Genomic DNA, 23,605 nt, shown 5'->3' with positions numbered 1-23,605 from the left:
CACTCGCAGCCCAGAAAGCCAACTGTGTCCTGGGCTGCATCACCAGCAGTGTGGCCAGCAGGTCGAGGGAAGTCATTCTTCCCCTCTACTGTGCTCTGGTGAGACCCCACCTGGAGTACTGCATCCAGCTTAGGTGTCCCCAGTACAAGAAAGACAAGTTCTCTTTAATATCTTTATCAATGATCTGGACAAGGGGATCGAGTGCACCCTCAGTAAGTTTGCAGATGACACCAAGTTGGGTGGGAGTGTCAATCTGCCTGAGGGCAAGAAGGCTCTGCAGAAGGATCTGGACAGGCTGGATCGATGGGCCGAGACCAACTGTATGAGGTTCAACAAAGTCCTGCAATGGGTCCTGTGCTTCAGTCGCAACAACCCCAGGCAATGCTACAGGCTTGGGGCAGAGCAACTGGAAAGCTGCCTGGTGGAAATGGACCTGGGGGTGTTGGTCAACAGCTGCCTGAATATGAGCCAGCAGTGTGCCTAGGTGGCCAAGAAGGCCAACAGCATCCTGGCTTGTATCAGAACTAGCGTGGCCAGCAGGACCAGACAGTGACTGTCCCCCTGTACTGGGCACTGGTGAGGCCACTCCTCAAGTTCTGTGTTCAGTTTTGGGCCCCTCACTACAAGAAGGACATTGAGGTGCTGGAGTGTCCAGTGAAGGGTCTGGAGCACAAGTCTGATGGGAGCGGCTGAGGGAACTGGGGCTGTTTAGCCTGGAGAAAAGGAGGCTGAGGAGAGACCTGATCGTTCTCTGCAACTACCTGAAAGGAGGGTGTAGCCAGGTGGGTGTTGGTCTCTTCTCCCAAGTAACAAGTGACAGGACAAGAAATGGCCTCAAGTTGTGCCGGGGAGGTTTAGATTGGATATTAGGAAAAAATTCTTCACCAAAAGGATTGTCAAGCACTGGACCAGGCTGCCCAGGGCAGTGGTGCAGTCACCATCCCTGGAGGGATTTAAAAGATGTGTAGAAGTGGTGCTTGGGGACGTGGTTTAGTGGTGGTCTTGGCAGTGCTGGGTTAACAGTTGGACTTGATGAGCTTAAAGGTCTTTTCCAACCAAAATGATTCTGTGATTCTATGGACCTGTTGGAGTGGGTCCAGAGTAGAGGCACAAAAATGATCAAAGGGATGGAACACCTCTCCTATGAGGACAGGCTGAGAGAGTTGGGGTTGTTCAGCCTGGAGAAGGCTCTGGGGAGAACTTGTTGTGGCTTTCCAGTACTTAAAGGGGCCCATAAGAAAGACAAACTTTTTAGTAGGGCCTGTAGCGATAGGACAAGGGGTCACGGTTTTAAACTGAATGAGGGGAGATTCATACTAGATATAAGGGAGAAATTTGTTATGATGAGGTTGGTGAAACACTGGAACAGGTTGCCCAGAGATGTGGTTGATGCCCTATCCCTGGAAACATTCAAGGTCAGGTTGGACTTGATCTAGTTGAAGATGTCCCTGCCCATGGCAGGAGGAGGTTGGACTAGATGACCTTTAAAGGTCCCTTCCAACCCAAACCATTCTATGATTCTATGACAGATCTACCTGGCAACTGGTTTGTCCCCTATCACCTCTGGTGGCCCCTGTGCTTGTTCTGTCTGATTCCAGCTTGTCACCTGCCTCTGCTTGCTGGGGGTGGAGGAGAAGGCTTGCAGTGTCACCATCTCCAAGGGAACTTGTCGTGTCCCCAGCTTGTGCTGCCCGGCTGCAGTGCTCTGCCAGAGCAGGGGCAGCTGTCTCCAGACAGATGTCCTCAACCTGGTCTATGTCCAAGGCTCTGGAGGTGGCTCAGTACTGGCAGGTCAGCTCCTGGCCCAACCTGCTGCTGCACGTCCTGCCAGGTCCTCGAGTGCCAGTGCAGCCGCATCATTGCCTGCCTCTTCAACAGCATCATGGGCAAAAAGCTCATGGTGTTGGGCTTCACCCTCCAAATACAAGGTACTGACTTGGCAGGGGTGGGAAGGAACAGTTGAGCTGGGTTGTTCCCGTGCCTGCGGTGGTTCTTCAGTCACGTAAGTGATGAGCAGCCTGATCTCTGCAGCTCCACCTCACAGCAGCAGCAAGTGGAGGATTTACACACCAGGACCCAGCAGAGCTCAGCTTTCCCTCTTGGCCCAAGGAGTCATCCAGCATCCCCATCGGCAAGACAGACATCACCCTCAGGGTGAAGAAGGACAAGATCGTGCAGGCCCTGTCCCACTCCACTGACTCAGCTGAGAGGTACAGGCAGTGCACACCTGGGGTGGTCAGAGCCACAAGCCACTGGTGCTCCCCAGCATCAAGGCTTGGAACAGGTCCCCAGTGCCTTCTGAGGCCTGGCAGTTGTGTCTCTGGGACTATCATCCTGCCGTGACTGGGCTGGTTTCCATCTTGCCTCCTCTCCATTGTCCACCTGTGCTGCATCTTGAAGGACTGGCTGGACATTGTGTTGGCACTGAAGATCTCCTGGATGCTTTCCTCCTGAGACCTTGCTCAGCCTGCTCACCATTGCCTCAAAACCCTACGCAACCTGTGTCAACAACCTTGTCATTGTCATCTGCACTGGTACCTGTGGTCCAGGGCTGCTCTCAGCCCCGCTTCCCACCCATGGCAGCTCCCCTCAGGTGTTCTTCCAGGAGGTGGACTATGAGCACCAAGCTGGTGCCCCGGGCTCTTGATGGCTTGTGCTTCAGGTGGAAACCTGAAGCAAGAGGATCAGGCACTGCCACCCCTTCACCACCACCAGCACCATTGTGCAGTTCTATGTCCAGGCTCCTCCCGTGAAGATGATGAAGATATGATGTTTCTGTAGATACATCTTAAGACAGCTGTGAAGATCTGGTGGTGGTGCTGCTGACTGTGGATGCAGATGGATGGCATTCCCGAGGCGGGGGGGGCGTGTTCCGTTCTTCACGGCACTCAGGCCAGGCTCGTGTCTCATTAAAAGACTTGGCTGCTTTGTGAGCTGGGGTGACCCTTCCTCCAGCCCTGCTTCTGGGTAATTGTGATCTCCCATGTGGTCCTGAGCCACACCAAGGCTGGGACACATCCCCAGGGCCAGCATAGCCCTAGAGACCTCTGGAGTGCCTCAAAAGGCACTAGTAGACCTTCGCAGGGCACAGGACGGCCCATAGAAGTCACAGAGGAGGCTGTCACAAGAAAAGGCACGTTAGAGCCCCTGCAGTGCAACGAGAAGCACTTTGAAGACACCAAAATTTACTCGGACACTCTTGCAGCTGCACAGACAGATGGTGAAGGTCCTGGTGCACATCAGGAGTGATGTGCAGACCTCCGGGGAGTACAAAAAGGCACTTGGAGGTACCTGAGGGTGCACCAAAAGGCTCTTGGAGGATTCCTTTGGGTGCATCCAAAAGGAACAAAGATGTCACTTGGGTGCTGCCAAAGGGAGCTGGAGGGTCCAGATGTGTGTCAGAAGATACTGGTAGAGTTCTGGGAAGCAGAGATAGGTGCACAGGGCCATTTGAGCTGCACCAAATGGACTCAGAGCCCCATGGGCCACATCCTCATGCTCTGGGAGGCCTTTGGGGCACTTCAAAAGGCACTGGTTGACTGGTGCTAAGCACAGAATGGCCCTTGGAGGACACGTAAAGGCACTTCAGAGTCTCCTGGTGTTGCACTGCAAGGCACCTGGAGGCACCTGGGCAGCATGGAAAGACACATGGAGTCCCCTTAGGTGCACCAAAATGCGCTGTGGACCCTAGTGAGCACAATAAGGCCCCTGAAGGCCACTGGGGGCTAACAGCAAGGCACTCGGGTCCTTTGCACAGAAGGGACTATGAGAACTACCTGCTTGGAGGCACCCAGTTGTGCCCCGAAATGAACCTGGAAGCCCACGGTGCTCATCAGAAACTACTCATAGACCACTGGACATGCTGAAAAGCACTCAGAGGCCCCAGAGAAGAGCAGAAAGGTGCTACAACGTTGCAGAGGTGCATCCAAAGATCTCTGAGGGTGCATCAAGAGGTGCTCAGAGGAGCGTGGGGCATACCCAAAGGCAGTAAGACAGACCTCAGTGAGAAGCTGGGGCCACGAAGCTCTGGGTGCCAGGGGCTGCTGCCTTCAGGGCTCCAGAGCCTGGAGGATACAGGATGGATCCAAGTCCCACCACTCTCTTCTCCTGCCACAGAAGAAGACAGGCTTCCTGGTGTAGCGGGAGAGTGCAGAGTTGGTGCTGGACAAGCAGGGAGCTGAGGATGCAGAAGCAAAAGATGACATCACACAAGATGATGCTTTCCAGACTACTTTAATACCAAGTGAACAGTGTGCGGTTGGACCTCCTGGTCCTGAGACAGCCAGTAACCCCACGGCTGCTTCCCCGCAGCGCAAACAGCCCTGCACCTCCCAGAGCCCACAGACACTCCCCTTGTTAAAAAGCAGCTCCACCAGCCCACGGGACGTCCCCCATCCACCAGGACGGTCCCTGTGTACAGCCCTGTCCTCAATGGAGGCCATTTCTCAGGAACCAGGCATGCCAGCTGAAGCCATGCATGGTCCCCCGGTGAGCCCAGGCCAGTCCCCAAGGTCCCCTCTGCCTCCCCAGCTGATGCTGGCAGTCTCTCCAAGCAGCTGCTTCTTCTCCCAAGACCTGCACCGGGCCCCTCCACCACAGCAGAGCAACACAAACCAACTTAAGTCAAACTGGGCAGGTATATCCCCAAAAACCAGAACTCTCCCCAAAGGCCAGCCAGGGGACAGGGCAGCTGTCACCAATCAGGCCAGCAGCCCCATCCTCCACAGTCGGCTCTCAAAACAAACCCAAACAAACTCAAAGCAAAGCTGGAACAGGACCAGGTCCCCAGCAGGGCTCGCACACTGCTCCTGCAGCCAGCAGCACCAAGGCTCAGGTTCAACTCATGGTTCGGGCAGAACGACTGCCTACATCAGCTGGCATCCTGCAGCAGAGAGGTAAGCGTCAGGCTCTGTGCGGTGCTGCAGGGAGCGGCACCCCAAAACCCCCTCCCCTTGCATCCTCTGCATCCAACCAGGAATCCCACCCAGAGCTCAGAGCCACCAGGGTCACATCTGGTGGGGGGGTGACAGTGTTTCAGCTGTCTGCCAGGCTGAGTCCCTCAATGCACTAGAAGCACCACAGCTCCGCACTCCCAACAGACGCTCCAAGACTTTGGGGTGGCACCGACACCACGCGAGGACTCACCTAGCATGCAGAGAACCTGCAACGCCAGCACAACCTTCGCCTCCTCGTGCCCGCTCCTGCCTGGCCCATCCTGCCGGACCCATGTGAACCCACTGAAGGGCATGGGGCACCCTGGGATCACCACCCGGCACCAGAACCGCTGCCACCCGTTGGGGTTTGCCTGGACGCACTTGGTGAGGAACAGGGGTGTCCCCAAGTGCTGCCTCCGGCACAGGGTGTTCAGGCGGTCCAGCACATTGTGCAGCACCGGAGACAGGGGTGAGTGCTTGGGGACCCCCAGGCACTTGCCCCCTTGCACCTTTCTGGATGATGGCTTCTCCTCGCACGACTGCAGTTTCTGCTTCAGATCAGAGTTCAGCCAGTCCACACTCATCTCCACCCCACCGAGCCTCATGTTCCCTGGGAGAGACCGGCAGCAGCTGGCAGGAGATGCACATGGACCAGCCCTCCAACATCACCCCATCCCACCCTGTCGCCCAGCATCTGGCACAGTGACCCCCACGGGTGGTTTGGCACCGACCCACAGTGCACGAACTGCCTCCACCCCTCACGCAGCCGCAGGGTAGTTGCTTCTCCATCTCCTTTTGCTATCAAGGTGGGCTCAGGCCTGCAAAGCTCTGGGGATTTTAGGTGCAGCCTGCCTTTAGGGACAGGTGCAAAGACATCAAAGCCAGATGCTTCTCAGCTGGGGCAGAAATGGGTACAAATCAGGAGTCTGGAGGTTCCAGTTGGATGTCTGTGAAACGTGTCCCATCGGAGGGCAGTGCAATCATGGGACAGGGCACTGAGGGGTAGGGCATCTCCATCAGGAGGGTTTAATAACTTGGTCAAAGCTCTGGATGCCCTGGACTGGTACTGGTAATGCTCCTGCTCTTAGCAGGCAGCTGCCTGAGGACCTCCAGCAGTCCCTTTACCCCACCACCACGAGGTGTGCACAAGGACTGCTGGGGATCACCCCACTGAGGACAGCTGGCCTCCCATGGGATGCAGGGAGAGAACGAGGGACATCTCAAGGCTGAAGTCACCTTGCAGCCAAGTCTGGAGGTGGGATCAGTCCTTCCTTAGAGTTACCAGGAAGACCAGCCCAAGCAGCATCCCACAGTACCACGGACCTCCCACTTACCTTCCATCAGGGTTTTCTTGGCCATGGCGGCAGCCCGGTGCGAGCTGTATTTCAGCACAGCAAGCTGGGCCCGTTTCTGGCAGGGGCTGGCATACAGGGTGACGCTGAGGACCCCCTCCGTGACCTGCCGCAGCACGGCCTCCAGCTCCCGCCGGCTCACTGAGGTGGCCAGGCCATCCATGCTCAGCTCACACTTCTCCGTGCTCTTGCACACCATGATGGCACAGCCCTTCCGCACCTCGAAGTTGTTGAACGCAACGATAGCTTCCTTGGCGCCACGCCGGTTGCTGTACTTGGCGTAGGCAAAACCCCGATTGAGCCCACTGAAGGTCATCATGAGGCGAAACTCATAGAGCTTCCCCACGCTCTGGAAGAGCGGGATCAATGTGTTCTCATACATGTCCTGCGGCAGCTTACCGATGAACACCTCTGTGCCAGCTGGCGGGGGGTCACCCACCCAACCTGCAGGCACACAATGACACGGTGCATGCAGGTGAGACCCACCTCGCCTCTGTGTCTGCCGGGCACCCTACATGCCATGTTCCCAAGGCACCACAGCACTGAGATGCTCTTCTCACGTACCTGGGGGGGGGCCGCCATATCGCCTCTGCCCGTTGATCTGCACCAGGTTGATGCCAGTTTCTTTTGCCCAGGCAAGCAGGGCCATCTTATTGGCCTGGTTGATACTGTTGGTCCACATCTGAGGAGGGAGATGATGTTGGTGCTCGTCTGGGCAAAGAGCCTCCCAAAGAGCCAAAAAAACCCTCCCAACTGAGGGCATCCCAACCTCATGAAACAACTACAAGGCCTAGCACCAGCCAGCAGATGGAGGAGCAAACGCTGAACCCCTCTGTCCTCAGGAAACCTGAGCAGCCCCTCAACGCTGCGCATCCAAAGGACTACCCTGCCCACTGTCCAAACCTGCTCCACGTGACTAAGTCCAGCAAATTTGGTAGAGCACAAGGTCACCAAGTGTTCCCCTATGGATACCTGCAACGGCTTTGAAAGCCAAAATACAGGCAGCGGCTGGCTGGCACTGCAAGAGGGGGCTGGAGCACAGAGTCAAGGTGACCCATCACATCACGAGATCCCAGGCAGGTTGGGACCCCAAGACAGACAAGTCTTCTACTAGCACCTCCTCAGGCTTCTGGAGACACCATCCATGTGGTAACATCATCAGGTTTTAGCTCATTAAGCACTGTGAAGTCTCATTAGGGCCTCTGAAACTGTACACTGAGTGGGATTAAGCCTAGCTCAGGCTAAAATGCAGTTTGGCTGCACCTCTGCCTGGTGCATCTCCAGATACATCACCAGGTCGTGGCACCTTTCTATTTCCATCTTTTCAGAGAGCAGAGAACTCCTTTGGATGAAGGTGGGGACCCATATAGGGGAAATCTCGGCTGAGAGGGTGCAGAAAGACCAGCCACGCACACCACAGAGCCTCCTGCCGTGGCTCTGCAGATCCCACGGCCGAGTCCCAGCACAGGGCACCTCCTGCCCCCGGTACGAGGGGACACGCACACGGGGCAGGGAAGCGCCTGGGCCTCGGGGGAGGCAGGACCCGGCTCCTCCCCAGCGGAGCCCAGGTAAGCCCGCAGCCGCCGCCCATGAGGCGCTAACGGGGCTCATCACCACCGCCACAGGCTCCGCGGGGCACCGGGGCCGCCAGCTCCAGCTCACCGCGGGGGAAGGGGCGGGATGGGACCGGGCTCGGCTCCGGCGCTGCCCGCCGCCGTGCACCGCGACGAGGTAACGCACCGAGACGGGCCCCGGGGGCGCCGGTCTCCGTCTGACGGCCCCGGGGGACCCCAAGAGTCCCTCCGTGTCCCCCCCCAGCCCCGGGAAGGGCCGCGCCGAGGTCTCCCGCCCGCCGCGGCCCCCGGCCCAGCCCCCGACGGCGCCCACCTCGTCCTCCATCGCGGCCGCTCCTCCCGCTCCCGACTGCCCGGGCTGGGCTCTGGAAGGTTCCAGCGCCGCCGCTCCGCCCATCGCGCCGCGGCTGCTCCGCCCCGGGCGGGGCGAGGGGGGACCCGCCGGTAGCGCCCGCCCCGCCGCCGGGGAGCAGCGACCCCACAGCGCTCCGCTCCCGCGGGTTTTCCACGCGTGGGTTTAAAAACCTGCCTGGTTTGGGGCACGAAGCTGGGGGGAGATGCGTGGGTCAGCAGCGAGGGGAGCTGGGGACAAAGAGTACCCCAAGTCACCCACAGGGAGATGTTTCACGGGGCACAGGGAGCCCACGGGGGCTGCGTGGGGAGCCCCGGCCTGACTGGTGGGGGCTTTGCAGGGGTCGACAGCAGCGGTGGGATCCGGAGGCGAGGAGGGAGCACGGCAGCTGAAGAACTGTCCACCATGACATTTAAAAAACAGCTCCCACTCAGCAAGGCAGGTAAGCAAATCCCTGCCCCAGGCAGAAAGTAGGGACAGGAGTCACGGAGTAGGAGAGACAGATTTATTGTGTTTCTGGGAGCAGCGCCTTTACATTTTGCTTGGGATAAGGTCACCTCCCTGCAGCCAGAGCAGAGAGACGGGGCGGGATGTTTATTCAAAGTGACAGGAACAAGAAGCTGCAGCCAAGACCCTGGGGTCTGCTGACAGCACAGGGCTGCACGTGTCACCGCAGTGATGGCAGACGGGAGGCCGGCATTTGCCAGAGCCATTTGCAAAACATCTTTCCAGCGACACATGCGAGGGCCAGGGCATGTCACAGGAGTCCGTACAGCTTCTCTGCTCCCGCCGGGAAAGGGGAGGGCACGAGACAAGAATAAATACAGCTTTCAAAGGCCCCCCCAACTCCACACCCACTGCTACAGGCCTGGCGAAGGCATTTACAGGAGGAAATCTGTCAGCCAGAATCCAACAGAGTAGACGGGTCCGGAAGGGGTTTAAGGCTGGCTCGTTCGCATCCTGATCTCCTCAACCAAGCTCTCCCTGCGAACGTTGACCTACACAGGGGGAGCACAAAGTTGCTTCAATACAACGCAAGCAGCTTGGCATAGCGCGACCTTCTATGTCCCAGAAGGATGGCCCACACCGCATTCGTGGCCTTGTGTCTCAGGAGATCGCACCGTGATGCAGTCCCCAGTCCCTCTATGGGGATCAAGCAGCACACATGGAGCTGAACCTGTGAGAGCAAGCACCTGCCTGCAACCCTGCTGAGCCCTCTCCTGCCTGGTCATGAGAGTTCTTTCCACTCTTTTTTCTACTGGTTCCAAAGCCAAGACCACTCATTCCAAGAGGGCACCTACAGGACCTTCAGCGTAGTCCCGTGCTCTGGACGGAAAGCATGAGCGGCCACACAGCCCACTGAATCACCCCTCTATGTTCCAGGCTCCTGAACCAAGAACAGCTAGGAGTTCAAGGAAGCCACAGGATGGGAAACTCTCCAGAGCTGGAGACAACGGTGCTCCACACTTCCAGGAAACCGCATGGTGTGAGGAACTGGAACGTGGGGTGTTACTGAAGAGACCACTGCTTGAAAAGATCTAATGATGAAGCCAATGTATAAAACCCTGAGGACCTGTTACAGAGGCTTGGTAGCAAACTGACACCAGGGCATGTGCTCCACAGCAAGTCAAGAGGAGCTGAGGAAACGGAGACCTCACCTGGTCTCCAAAAGTGCACCCACAAGGCCACCACCATCAGTCCCAAAGCCTCACATCAAGGCTGCCAGCCCTGGCCCCTCTGCCTTCCCCTCGCCACACCTTCTGCTGCACCTTCTGCAGCTTTGTTAAGCCTTAGAGGCTTTTCGCATCAGGTGGAAGCGCCTTATTCCTCTGATCTCCCCTTTGGACACTATGCTCAAAACATGGGCCGGTAAAGCCACCTTGCCACGTACAACCTGAGGGCACTGCTGCAGACCTGGGTCCGGATGGGTCCGGAGGGCTGGCCTGAGCTGGGATGAAGGGTCAAGCAGCCAATCCCTCACACCAAGCCACCACAGGCCTCACCTCCTCCCTGGTTGCCACGACCCGCAGCTTGACGACTCCATCCTTGAGCTCCTGCTCACCCACAATGGCAACAAGAGGGATGCCCGTGTCCTCGCAGTACTGCAGCTGATTCAGCAGTTTGGGGTTCTTCTTGTACAGCATTTCTGCCTGGAAGAGAACCAGAACACACCACCGTGATCAGCACTGGCCTGTTTTTCTGCACCCCCTCAACCAGGCACTGCTGGACCAGTCTGCTAATTGCTGTCTGCTGAGTGTGGTGGGGGAGAAGATGGGCATTATGGCCAATGAGTAACACAGCCCAACTCAAAGGTACTCACAAGGCACTATTTATCCTGGGAAAGCACCAGGTCATTAGCTCTAGTCTGTGTCAGATCAGGGCTGACACCTGTGGTGGCCCTACATGGTCAGGAGTCCGACAGAGCACCCAACCCTTCTCCACTCAGCCACCAAGGGAGTCTGCCCGCAGCAGGCAGTGAGCGGGGCCCTGCCACACTGCGTGCCTTTGGCCTGCGGAAGACACGGCACAGGCCCCTCTCTGGCCCCACTCTCCCCTCCTTGCAAGGATCAGCAGTGCTTTTTGCTTTTTGCTGGAAGCAGCATGGTATCCCAGCTGCCACATAGCAGGGGCTGGAGTGTTGGCTGCTTTGGGCATCTCTCTTCAGATAACAGACACAGAGCAGCCCCTGCAGTGTTACCAGGCTAACAGTCATGCTGCTGCCCAGCCCTTCCTGGAGAACACCTGATTCGAGACACTGAGAAGAGACAGGTTCCACTCAGGAAGGCAGTCTGCTGCCCACCTTCTCTTTATGACTCCTTCCTCCCAAAGCAAAGCCAGATCTGGTCCATTCCTGGCACAGAGTGGACAAAGCAGCTCCTGACTTTGCCATCACCTCGTCATACCTTGATTCCAGCATCCCACAGCTCAGAGATGAGCTTCAGCCGCTCTTCAAGGAGCTTCTTTTGGGCAGAGGCCACCAGCACCTGTGTGTCTGTTGTCCTGATCTTTTCCTCAGAGGCCTAGAGAGAGGACAAGACTCGAACGATGCCAGGGACATACAGAGATATCTGACACCCCATGAGCAGGATGGGTCACCACCCCAGGCCCATCAATTCAGTGGTGAAGAGGATCAGGCTTAGTGGGATGAACAGCATAAACTCATGAGAGTCAGGGAGGCCCCACCGACCCCATCCTGGAGCAGAATCTCATCTTCTGCCATCGTTCCACGATGGGGACTTAACACAACCTCCCTCCTGCGCTGCAGATGCACGCAGACTGGAGGATGTGCTGAGAATGAGCAATTTCCCTGCCAGCTTCTGCCTAGAGACTGTTCCTCTACACCTAAGGGCCTCCCAGAGATCTGCTCTAAGCGGCTCAGGAGCAGCAAGCCCAGCAGGAGCTGGATAGAGGCAGCTGCCTGCTCTACTGCTGAGCTGGTGACTATGGGTTTGATTAACAGCAGCAAGCTGAGGTGCTCCAGCGCTGTCAGAAGCCACCTGCTCCCATGGCAGATGCTGGATACTCAAAGTGGCATTTTCCTGCCACTGCTTTCGCTGAAGGGAGAAGCCTTTAAAAGGTCACCTGCAGAGGAACAAACCTGGCCAGGACTGGAGGTGGTGGGGGAAGAATTCACTTTCCACATAGGAATCCTGGTTGTGTCTGGCTGCCAACAGACAACTCCCCATAACAGGCCTCCGGGGGAGGGAAATGTGCGGCAGTGTTTTGGGAGCCTACAAAGACTTATTTAACACCCATTGATTGGGATGGAGGACAACACATTGGTACAGCAACTCTGAGGAGGAGGAAATAGGAAAAAGGTATCTGGGAAACCCCCAGAAGCACTGCACTCCCTGCCCTGGGACATCTGATCCCTGTCTGGTCTCTGTCGTGCCTTGGGCAGGACGGGTAGATGTGCGAGGCTGCTGTCTCCCTGCCAGCCTTGCAGAGCAGTGCCATCTCACCAAGGAGAGCGTGGGGTCACATGGATGCCTAATGCAGTGCAGAACACTAAGGCACTTGACCTGGGAACCTGGTACTGCTGAGAGTTAAAGTGCCCCCTCCAGCTGGACAAGCCATGTCTGGGGGCTGCTGGAACAGGGGTCTTGTCTCCAGTGGGAGCCCCAGGGATCATCTCCCAAGCCAGGGAAAATTGGAGATTATGTCCTGGTTCTGACTCCTGCTGCAGAGCACAGTAGAGGGCTAGGTGGCTTCTCCATCAAAGACTGCAGCAAGGAAGACTCACTTCAGCATCTGCTGGACTGGGGGTATGTGAGAAAGATGTCAATCCTTGCTCTTTTTCCATGCTTAGTTGAACAACAAAGGCACTTACCTCTACTCTCTGCTCCAGGATGGAGAAGATCCGCTCGATCCCAATGCTGACCCCCACGCAGGGCACCTTCCGTCCCTTGGGATCAAACATCCCCACCAGCCCGTCGTAGCGACCGCCTCCAGCCACGCTCCCAACGCTGACTGGCTCCTCCACGTGGTCGTTCTCCTGCTGCAGCAGGACAGCCTCAAAGATCACCCCCGTGTAATAGTCCAGACCCCGCGCCAGGCTCAGGTCAAAAGAGATCTGTAGGACACAAGGGACACCCCGTCACTGGGCATGCTCGGGGGACCCAGGCTGCCCGGCCACGAGGGCAGCACCCCCTCCTGCCTCTGCATCTCCTCACCTTCCCTGCGATGCCAAACAGCGTCAGGTACTCAAACAGCAGCTTCATGTCCCCCAGACCCTCCTTGGCCAGCTTGTTCTGGGACAGCTTTGGGTCCTGGAGAAGCCGCTCGACCAGGTCCAGGCCACCTGCGGGAACGAGCCGTGCCTCAGGTCTGCCAGTGCAGCAGCACCTGCAACGGTGGGCCCGGCCAGCCGTGTACGTGCCTTGCACCCCTCTGTCACTGGCCCTGCCTGGCCTGGAAGAACAAGGCCAAGGGCTCGGCCCCACAGTGCTCACCGTGAAGCTGGACATACTCCCCGATGCGATCCGCAGCCTCGGGAGAGAGCCCCTTCTCTCCTACCATCTCGCTCCTCACTTCTTCCCACGGCATCTGCAAGGAGAGAGAAGAACATCAGCCACTGCTCCAGGGATGTGGTCTCTCCTGCGGAAGGTCTCTGGTGGTTCTGCCCAGTACAGATGAACAGACATATCTGCTCTCAACAGATCTTTACACAGCACAACCTCATCAGTGTCAGTGTGGTTAAGAGGTGCATGAGAGAAGCAGCACATCAGAGATCTCAGAGCATGGTCATGTGGTCATAACTCCATTTCCTATACCTCTGCACAATCTGTTTGCATCCCAACCCTGCAGTCAGCAAAGCTGCCCAAAAACTAGAAGCTCCAGGACAAATACTTTGGTTTTGATTTCTGGCCAGAACTAAACATCTGTCTGTAAAAGCACCAAGTTTGAGAGATGTCTTGCTGCTGTGGTTTCCCTGGTTAGGTGCTTAGTCATAAACACCAGTCAAGAAAGTGTTGGTGGTCATGCCTACCACCTGGAAAGGTGTGAGGAGATGGCTGGGTAATGCAAACACCAAAGCAAGCAGAATACACTGACCAAGGAGTCAAAGAGAACCAGAGTCTTAATCACATCCAGCTGCACTGCAATAAATCACAGCATTTCAGTATGAAAACAAATTATCCCATTCTAACAAAGCCCAGTTCTCCCTTCCTATTGCTTTTCCATGCATACACAGCCCCAAAACCTACACTTTGGTCCTGCCTTTGCAATAGATCTCACTGCTAACAGGACTTTAAGTGCGCCTTCCTCTAGTTGGCTTCATTCAACCATCAGATGAGACCTCCAAAGGAAAACGCAGTTCATCCTTGAACAAAGCAACGTGAACATGTGAGACAAGATACAAGGCCACTTTGTTTACCAGGGTTTCACAGGAAGGTTAGGAGCACTCCTTTAAGCAGTCAGCGCACAGTGTCCCCCATGTGACTCTCAACACACACAGAAATTCACCTCCAGATTCTACTTCGGATCCCGAGCCAAGAAAACTGAGTTTTCAGATCTTCCTTAGCTGTTAGTGGAGCACTTGTATACACGTTTATAGACAGATCTGCAGCATGTTTTATCTGACTAGGGCCTACAGTCAAGACAATCACTTGCAAATAAAAAGTTGTACCTACACTGGCACCTTTCCCTCCTCCCAAAGGGCCACATAAGGTCCTGAATCCCTCAGAGACCTTCACAACAGCCAGTGCTCGAGGCGACTTGCTGAGCACAAACCTGTAGGTACCTCCTGCCTTGTGTCTTACAGGAGCAGCTGCATGTAGAGGGGGCTTTTCTGTGTCACCCCAAACCTGAGTAAGCTGTACAAACAGCGATGTCAACACACAGCACATTTTACAAAAGTACCTGTACTACATGCCTAAATCAGCAGAGGTGTGAATGAAGTGACCAGGAGAAGAGATGATATGGCACCGAGCAGCATGTTGTCCCTGTGACCCTGCGAGAATGCTGCACAGTCCAGGCCAGCCCCAAGGAGCCCTGTTCCTCGCAAAACATGCTTGCACCAATGGCAGGCACAGATGAGTGTGAAGACATGCAGCGCAATGCCAGACAAACCAGCCTTCCCCTGCTCAGGAGGCAGAAATGTGCTGCTGGGGTTATTTTTCAGGTCTGTGTTTTTCATCTCTTACTCCTTCTCACTCTGAATACTTTTCTCTATTTCCTGGTAAAATATAGAAACCTCATCCATACACGTCCACCTCGCTTCTCTGCTGTCTCCCTGCTGCTCCTCACCACCTCCTGAGGGTCCCACAAACAGCCAGAAGCACACACTTCTGTCCAGTGGTGCCCGGATCACGCTGAAACAGCCTGGCCAGCAACACGCACGTGCTGCAGACTCCGTGTCCTCAGCAGGGATACTAGACATCGCATCGCCAATCAAGAATAGCACCAGCTTGCAGGACAGTACTTATGAATAGGGACCTGGGCAACACCACAACTCTGGCAGCCTACTCACCTATGGATTTCCATTTAACTCAGCCCTGTCACCTGCAAGCTAACTGCCTTACAGACTGATTACAGACTATAAATTATGATTGTGCTTCTCTACTCCTGCATTACCACAGAGATTTACCATTTATGTCACGTTCACCTTGCAACTGAGGTCTGAAATTTTAGTAAATGTTGGATTGGATGATCTTTCGAGATCCCTTCCAAGCTGGGCTGTTCTATGATTCCAGGACACAACTGTGACTCCTCACACCACCCAACCAAACCTGATGCATTTGAAAAGGTTTTTCAATGCCCCCGCCCAGTCTGGGGGCAGGTTTTCAAGATCCTGGTTCAAAAGTAGCAGCACCTTAAGAAAGCTAAGGTTTGGGATGTTGAACCTCCCACGTGAAGAGCATTTTTCCCTCCCTCCTTTCCATTTGTCAGGACCTTGTGGAATACTGGAGAAGAAAGCACAGGATCCAGTTTTCCTATGTGACTGCTGTGCCCTGCGTGCCTCCCCTCCAGAGAAAGGGGGAAACAAGAACAACTCTATATTTATCAGCATTTTCCAGCTAGTTCTCACAGTAAGAGCAGCCCAGATGGACAGAGACTCACTGAAACTCCAGCAGCAGCAGTTGCAGCCCAGGGCTCCAGCCCGTACCTTATCCAGTTTGTCAACACTGGAGCAGATCGTTCGGAACTTGCTGTCTGGGACACCACAAACTGCAAACATCCCATCAAGGATGCGCCGATCGTTGACCTGGGGGAGAGGGAGCAAGTCATTAACTATGAACTCAAACAGATGCTTCAGCTGTGTCCAGTTTCTCTCCCCTCTAGTTTTAAGCATGGAAGAGAAACTAGCAGATGTCCGCCAAGATTTTTTGCAACAGAGAAGAAGAACCAAGGGGGCCTATGAGCCCTCTCATGTACACACGTAAAAACAGCTCAGGAACAGACCATGGACTAAAGGAGATGAATTCGGTGCCTTACCCTGCTCTCTCAGTATAAGAACAAAGGGACATCTGATTATGTTAAAACCTCACTAATGATTTTTTTTTTGATAGTATAGTGAATTCCATAGTTTAATTCTGCTCTGTAATAGTAGGTAATTGAGGCCAAAGGCTCAGCTGGATTCAACATTTCCATGGGTAGTGAGAACACCTACAATTAAATTACACAGAAACAAAGATTGCTCAGGAGTTTATAATCCTCCAGCGTCAACATGAACCAGACAGTGGCTCACAGAGGACAAGCATAACCACAGGCTGGTCATTCTGCTGTTCCCCATTGCAGGGCTGCCTTCTTATCCTCAAAAGCATCCGCTTTCACCACTGCCCAAACACACAGTAGCCAGACAGGCAGTTCCTGTGCACAGCTCTTCAGCTCATCCCAGACAGGTTCAAGGGCAGGTCACTGCCCCCCTTCCCAGTGGGGGATGCACGTAGGAGCGCAACACCCAGTCCGCACTGCTCACCTCCCCTGCTAAGCCCAGCAACGACCCAGCTCTAAGTGCCTCTTGGGGACCCACCACCCTCCTGTACCGTCAGGCACTCCTACCGCTGTACACCCTTCCCCATCCTGACCTGCACACCCAGCACCATTTGCTGCCACCACCACCACGATAACAGAGGTGTTTTGACACTCAAGCTACAGTAGGGTATGACTCCTCTTCTGGAAGAGGCCTTAGCCCCAGAAAGGACTTGGTGGGAAGGCAGGAGTCTGCAGACAACACTGCACTGAGCAGATGTCCCTACTAAGGGGCCATCGGGAGCTGGGACAAGGGCAGGGATCCTGGGCCAGAGCCTGTTTTACTGCAGGCAGCGAACACGGCAGTCACCTGGTGGGTTGCCACTGGAAGTTTTGCAGGGGACTGTGGTTAGTGCTAGAGAGAACTCTGCTAACTGCAGCCTCAGGAAACCTCCCCGCGTTCCAGCTAAAGGCAAGTCTGAGCGGAGGCCCAGCCTTTTAGCACATACACCATGAGGAGGCAGAGAGTTGGGACGAACTTCTCTATCAGGGCTTATGGGTGTTAAAGTGGGATCAGGTGCTGCTGCGTAAAACCACAGGAACAATGACCACTGCTTCCCACCATGGCACATAGAAACCCGCCTGGTCTCACCTTAATGAGAAAGTCCCCGAGCTGCAGGTCACTCAGGATCTCGTGCACGATCTTCAGGCACTCGGCATCGGGAATCATCGGGTCGAACTGCCCGGCGATGTCAAAATCCTGGGGCACAGGAAAAGGCAGTGAATAATTCAGCACCGCTGGCGTGGCTGCAACAATACAGCTTCAACTCTGTTAAACAGCTGTTTGCTTACAAAAGGTAACAGAAATGGGACGTAAGGGAGCACGAGCCCTCACCAACAGGATTCAGAAGGGACAGGATGTGGGTTATGACCCTCTTTCATTGAAGGCAGCAGTGCTCTCGTGTCCATTGCATTGCAAAGAGTTTGTATACTATGTTGGGGCCAGTGCAGTTTGCGAGAAGCCATTCTGCTTCTGGAGGTATGTGACCTGCTCCCTGCCTCTGACACAGCAGTTTACTGTGTGATACACTTTGAAACAGAGATCCTTGAAAAGCAACAGAAAGGAGACAGTAAAGCGATCATCATCAGTAAATAAACAGAACAAAGGACCCAGAAAGGGGAGGAGAAAACTACTTATTATTTGGTATGACCTAAATGCCAAATGCCTTGATTCTTAGGATGTTCTTTTTTTTAATACATATGCTCATCAAGTAAATGATCAGGGAAGGATACAAGAGAAGCAATCTCAAATGAGGCAAAACCAAAAAGTTTCAACTGCCAAGACAGAAAAAGAAATCAGAAAGCCTGAGTGGCATCCACCAGAGATTACCAGATGAACTAGCACGTAGAACTAAAACCCAACAGGAAGATTTTTTAAGAGGCTGGTACCTGTGACTGGAAAATAGCAAAGACAGTATCAATATTCAGAGAGAAATAAAACACAGAAGCAACAAGAGACCTCTTATTTGACTCTCCTTTATGAATCCCCAAATGCAAAGTCTTCAATGAAATTCTGAGTACAAGAATAATTTTAATTAAGTGGGTAAATTTCAACATGACTTCACCAAGCTTCCAAAATAAATTGGGGCAATGGAGGAGGAAAGAGATGAGATCACATCAGTTAATCCCCGATCAGCTGAGTGCAAAAAAGGCTGATGCAATCCCCACAGAAGTTGGGCAAGGTCTGGTAGAGTCAGGAAAGTGCCACTACCACTGTACGTGGCACAGGTGAAATCTCACTGAAAAAACCCAACCAAGGGCTGGTGAATTATATTTAAGAAAAGATGAAGAAAAAGCTACTAGGCTGAGCAAAGAAGCAAAGCATCTCCAGGGAGAGAAGGTAACAGAGCTTGATTTACATGACCTGAGGAGGGGAAAATTTTCCCAAATGTTTATCTGGGAAAGGGGAAGAATCCGTATCAAGTGATGACAGCTACCATTTAAACAGCTGCACTTGCACAAGAAGTAAACTATCAGACATAAGTTTAGCCTGGATATTAGAACACTATTTCTAGCTATCCTAGGAGTGAGATCTTGGAACAATCTTTCAGATGAGATAGCAGGGAAAGACCTCAAGTTGTCTGGAAATGGGAATTTACCAAGCTGGAGCTGGAAGGTTGTATGATGAAACAGGAATATTCTCAAACAGGAATTTGTTTGCAATACGAGGCCCTGGGGACTGCGTTAGTACAGCAGAACAAAGCCATTCCTTAGGGCTACCACACTCATCTGAGAAAGTCACTAAGGAAATTGCTTTCTTACCTGTTCTGCTATTTGGCCTCTGGGTTTTTCCCTTCCTTTGAAATAAAGATTGACTAAGCATGGAACAGAAGTAGCATATGCTACAGCTGAGTCACTCGCCTGGTTCGTGTGTCCCACTAACACAGCCAGGAGTTCGACTGTTGCCAGATTTGGGATCAGAAGGAAATATTTCCTCCCTACCAGGCTGGCAAGCACTGTGGCATGGAGCAAGGTGCTGCCCTCCTCCACAGTGCAGAGCAGGCCAGATACCTGGGGCATCTGCGGGCTGCATTACAAAGTTCCCTGATACACTAGCACCCTGTGTCACAGCCATCATCCTCACTCTCCCACGCTCAAGCTGTTTTTTTCACACCCGTAAGGGCACGCTAAGGGTTTCCACAGCCACAGGGAAGGCCGCCGCAGGGTAACGCAGCCTTTGGTCCTACGTTTTTATGGTGCTACATCCCCACAAGCGCTGCCCAGCCTACAGCCTCACTCAGCAGTGTCCCTGTCAACAGCCAAACTCACACACTGGTAGAACTCCCTGTAGCGGCCCCTGGTCATGGCCGGGTTGTCTCGTCTGTAGACCTTAGCGATGTGGTAGCGCTTAATGTTGGTGATCTTGTTCATCGCCAAATAGCGAGCAAAAGGCACCTGAGACGGGAGGGTTAAGGATGGGAACAGGGAGGGATCACCCCACCCAGTTATCAGTCACAGGCAGCACTGGGTCCTCACTATCTCCCCCACACCCAGCACAGTGTGGCGCACACCCATGGGGCAAAGCAACTGCTAAGGGATGGCTGGACTTGCCACAGCTCCCCAGGGCCTCCACAACTGTCCAAGACACTGCCCACACATGCTGCCGTTAAGTGTCCCTACAGATATATTCCAACGCCACCTTAGGCTGGATCTCAGGCTCGTGGGCTGGATCCTGCAGCAGCCTAGTCTGGGTACCCTCCTGTAGGAGAAACCCCACTCAAGCCAGATCTTCCTTACCCCCGCATACAAGTGTTACTTCGCCAAACAGAAGCAACACACAGTAAATAACTGAACAAGGGTTCTGCACCCACTGAACTACACTGCCTGCTCACGTTCTCCTTGTTGGCGCAGGGTAAGAGCCAAGAGACTGTCCTTCCTCCTCCTCTCTTGCCCTCTGGACAGCGCTGCCCCAAAAGGAGGGCAGCAAAGGTGATAAGACCCCTCAGCACTGGCTGTGGCAGGATACTGTCAGGTCATAACGCAGGGACAGCAGTTCTCCTCCTTGATCTTTCAGATCATAGATGAGCTTCGAGTCTTCACCGTATTTCCCTGTCAGCGTCTCCTACAACAAAAGGACACAAGAACAAACAGCATCTTCAGTGACAGGGGATCAGCCCTAGAGCACACAGAAAACAATGAGAGAAAGGGAGGACACCCAGGAGATGGAAAAAGAAAACTCAACCCTCAACACATTGCAAGCTTTCAATTGCAGATCCTCATCAGCTTAGCCAACTTGCTGTGTCCTCACTCACCTTCAGCTCAAACACTGGCGTATCAATGACTTCTGCTCCGTGGCGCTTGAAGCAGGTGATGATCGCGTTGAAGACTCTCTCACGAATGGCCATTTGCTTGGGGCTGTAGTCCCGTGTGCCCTGGGGTGAGGTAAGGGAAAGAGCAAAGGAGATGTTGGGTTAGAGGCATGCATTGGAGACAAACGTGAGAGGTGATGTGAAGAAGCTATCATACTGCTAACAAAAGCCAGAGAGATCAGGTCCAGACACCAGATATTCAGAGAGGGGGTAAAAAGCAGCACCAAATAATCCTGGAAAACGTCAGGACACAGCTCAGCCATGCCGTGGTCTGACTCAGGAGTTTCACCATGCAGGAAACAGAGGAGCTAACACAGCTCCAACATCCAGAGTTCAGAACTTCCAAGGATGACAGCACAGCTAGGATCTGTCCACAGCTCCAACTCAAACATTGTAGCCAGATTCTTGCACAACGAGCCACCCCGAGAGGTGGAATCAGGGGACAGGCATGCTTTGAAGCTGTGGAACAAGCAGCAGCTCTACAACTTCCAAACACACATGGAGAGAAATCATATTGTCAAAGTGCGATACTTGTGACGTGCCCATCTACTGTTCACCAGGATGGGCTGCCTTTTAATTTCTTGACTATTAAGAGTCATTGAATATTTCAATGACCGCCTTTAGGCTCTCAGCAACACATAAATCACTGTTAATTAACTAGACCTAGACCTCCCACTTTCATTTTCTAAGGACTGGCGGTTAGGCAGGAAGAAGCAGAGAGAGCAGGGACTTTGTAACACCCCACCTGCAGGTCGCACAGCGAAGAGCAGCTCTCAGCCGTACACTGACGTGTCTGAGACAGGCTGGCAACCCAAGCTGTGCTTCCCTGGCACTCACAGAGCTGCAAAATCCTCTCTCCGCATCTTTAAACACTGAAATACCCTTCCACTTTCCAGGTCTCGCACCACTATTACATTTACCAAAACATACAATAAAGGAAATGGACAAGGGAGACAGTTTTGAGGCATTTCCTAAGCCAGTAGCATTAACAGAACCCAGTTTATTTGTGAGCAACATTCATAACTGTCTCCATGCCACAGCATGGAAGTGCAGTAGGTCTCTGGTCAGCTGCTACTGATGCAAGATCCAAGTTACAAAAAACGTCAGGATAAATTGCATTACAGACGCTATACTCCAGGGCCTGGAGACTGAAAAGCTACTCCTGCAGAAAGGGTCCTTCTGCAAACGGACACAGAAATGTCGGCAGCTGGCCAGACCTGCTCAGTAAATGGGGTTACTCACCCTCACAGACTAAGACCAAAAGCCACGAGACCTTTCTTGCTCCCCACATTTCAACATGTGCTGAACATTCCCGGCAAGCACTGCTGGGCATCTGGTTTTCTTTGGCCGGCTTACGCCTTGCCATTCCCTCACAACGAGCCTCACACACTGCACTTCGCAGCACTCCCTGCTCACCCGACCTACCAGCAGCTTCATCCGCTCTGTCCAGGTTAACGGGGAACAGGACCTGCTTGAGGATCCTTGATTTGTGAGAGCCAATGTCTGCAGGTACTAGTGGGGTTAGTGCTACAAGAGCTGTAGAGTCCTAGCCCTAAACTCATCGGGATGATGCAAGTCATGACCTTACTTCAAATAGCGCAATCCAGGCAGATATGAGACCTCTCACACTGGGCAGCTACAATAAAGCTTGACCAGAAGGGAATTTAATTTCCTGACCCCACCAGTTAGTGGTTGGCTTGTCACAAAAGCACCAGAAAACCTTAAAGTTAGGAGGGTATCTGGGTCGGATGCTGTCAGGGATGTTTCCACTCCTCTCTCCCCTTCTGCTAAAAGCAAAAAGGGAAATGGAAATGAGAACAAAGACAGGCAAGTCTGTGCTGAGATTTTGGACACACAGGTGTGGGGAGGTGCTGTGTGTGCACATTGGAGTAGGTCGTGCATACAGAGACACATGAGTGCGTGTGCTGGGGGATGTTACCTTCGGGGTCTTGAGCACAAATTTGTGTTTCCCCTCATCTCCTCCCAGTTGAGCCTTCATCTCCAGCAGCTTCGCCACCTCCTTTGCGATCTGGGGAGGAAGGGAGCTGGGGGTAAGCCTTCCTGCCAGGCCCAGCCCACAGGCCTTCCTCAATACCTGCAGCCTCAGCATTCCCAGTACACTCAGGTTCCCCAGCCCATCCAATAGCTTAAGCCTCAATACATCTGCTATTCCCAGTGTCCCACAGCAAGCAGAGGGGCACTCCCTGCCTCGCTCTGGTACCCCCCACTCCAGCTACAAGCACCCAATCTCAGCACCCCCAACACCTCCACCATTCTCTGACTCCCAGGCCCTCCATCACCCTCAGCATCTGCCCGCCCAGTCCCCACGCCTCCAGTCCTACCAGCTGCCACAGCACCCCCAGGCCCAGCACTGCCAGCTACTGCCACACGCACCCCGGCATCGACGCTCCCAGCATCCTCCTCCCAACCCAACACCCCCAAGCACCCTTCTCTGCAATCTAACACCAGTATCACCAGTTCCCACTCCCAGTCTCCCCAGGTGCCTCAGCCCCTCCACTCTCCACCCCAGTCCAGTACTCCCATCCTCCCCAACACCCCTCTTCCCAATACCACCAGCCCAGCAACACCTACACCAGTTCTCCCAGTTGCCTACAACCCCCTCCCCCTAACCCAGCAACCCCAACCGCACCCCAATCACCTCAGCAGCCCTCTCTCCAGCCCAGCACCCCCAATTCCCCCCAAGCCCCCCTTCCCGCTCCCAACACCCCCAATGCCCCAGCCCCCTCTCCCCAGACCAGCACCAGCACCCCCACTCCCAGTCACACCAGTCTTCCAGCACCCCCGCTTCCAGTCATACTGGTCCTCCCCCAGCTCCCCATTCCCAGCAACCTCCGAGCCCCTCCCTCCCCAGCTCCACCCCCGAAGCCCCACCAACCCCTTGCCCGGCAAGCAGCACCTCGTCGGGATCGGCCTTATCCTGCTTGAGCCGCCGCACCGCCTCCGCCTGCGCCCGCACCGCCGCCTCCTCCGCCATTGCCGGCCCGCGCCTGCGCACTGCCGCCGCACCGCGACCGCGCCTGCGCACTGCCGCAGGACCAGGGCCGCGCCTGCGCAGTGCCCTTCCCGCACGTTGCCACAGCAGCGGGCCGGC

The 23,605-nt window shown here is 54.4% G+C and overlaps 2 protein-coding genes across 3 annotated transcripts; both read right to left on the bottom strand.

The window, feature by feature from the left end:
* Nucleotides 1–4,245: 4,245 nt before the first annotated feature.
* Nucleotides 4,246–8,330, bottom strand: DND1 (DND microRNA-mediated repression inhibitor 1). 2 transcript variants are annotated; one of them, XM_054842172.1, is made up of 5 exons: nt 8,174–8,330; nt 6,851–6,968; nt 6,269–6,730; nt 5,146–5,544; nt 4,246–4,882 (listed from the first exon to the last, which is right to left on the bottom strand). In XM_054842172.1, the coding sequence occupies exons 1-5, from the start codon at nt 8,255–8,257 to the stop codon at nt 4,866–4,868; spliced, it is 1,080 nt and encodes a 359-aa protein (XP_054698147.1). In that variant the 5' UTR covers nt 8,258–8,330; the 3' UTR covers nt 4,246–4,865. The 2 variants fall into 2 exon arrangements, with proteins under 2 accessions (XP_054698147.1, XP_054698146.1); XM_054842171.1 differs by having other exon boundaries at nt 4,246–5,544.
* Nucleotides 8,331–8,703: 373 nt separating this feature from the next.
* Nucleotides 8,704–23,538, bottom strand: LOC129212935 (histidine--tRNA ligase, cytoplasmic). Its single transcript, XM_054842167.1, has 13 exons — nt 23,411–23,538; nt 22,433–22,522; nt 20,437–20,556; nt 20,151–20,246; nt 19,454–19,579; nt 17,277–17,384; nt 15,819–15,917; nt 13,165–13,258; nt 12,886–13,013; nt 12,543–12,785; nt 11,116–11,232; nt 10,216–10,362; nt 8,704–9,210 (listed from the first exon to the last, which is right to left on the bottom strand). Exons 1-13 carry the CDS (start codon nt 23,486–23,488, stop codon nt 9,151–9,153), a joined length of 1,506 nt encoding a protein of 501 aa, XP_054698142.1. The 5' UTR covers nt 23,489–23,538; the 3' UTR covers nt 8,704–9,150.
* Nucleotides 23,539–23,605: the final 67 nt, after the last annotated feature.

This window comes from Grus americana, chromosome 14 (genome assembly GCF_028858705.1).
Source record: "Grus americana isolate bGruAme1 chromosome 14, bGruAme1.mat, whole genome shotgun sequence".
Lineage (NCBI taxonomy): Eukaryota > Metazoa > Chordata > Aves > Gruiformes > Gruidae > Grus > Grus americana.
The sequence above is the reverse complement of the archived record's forward strand: the minus strand, read 5'-3'. Positions and strand labels throughout refer to the sequence as shown.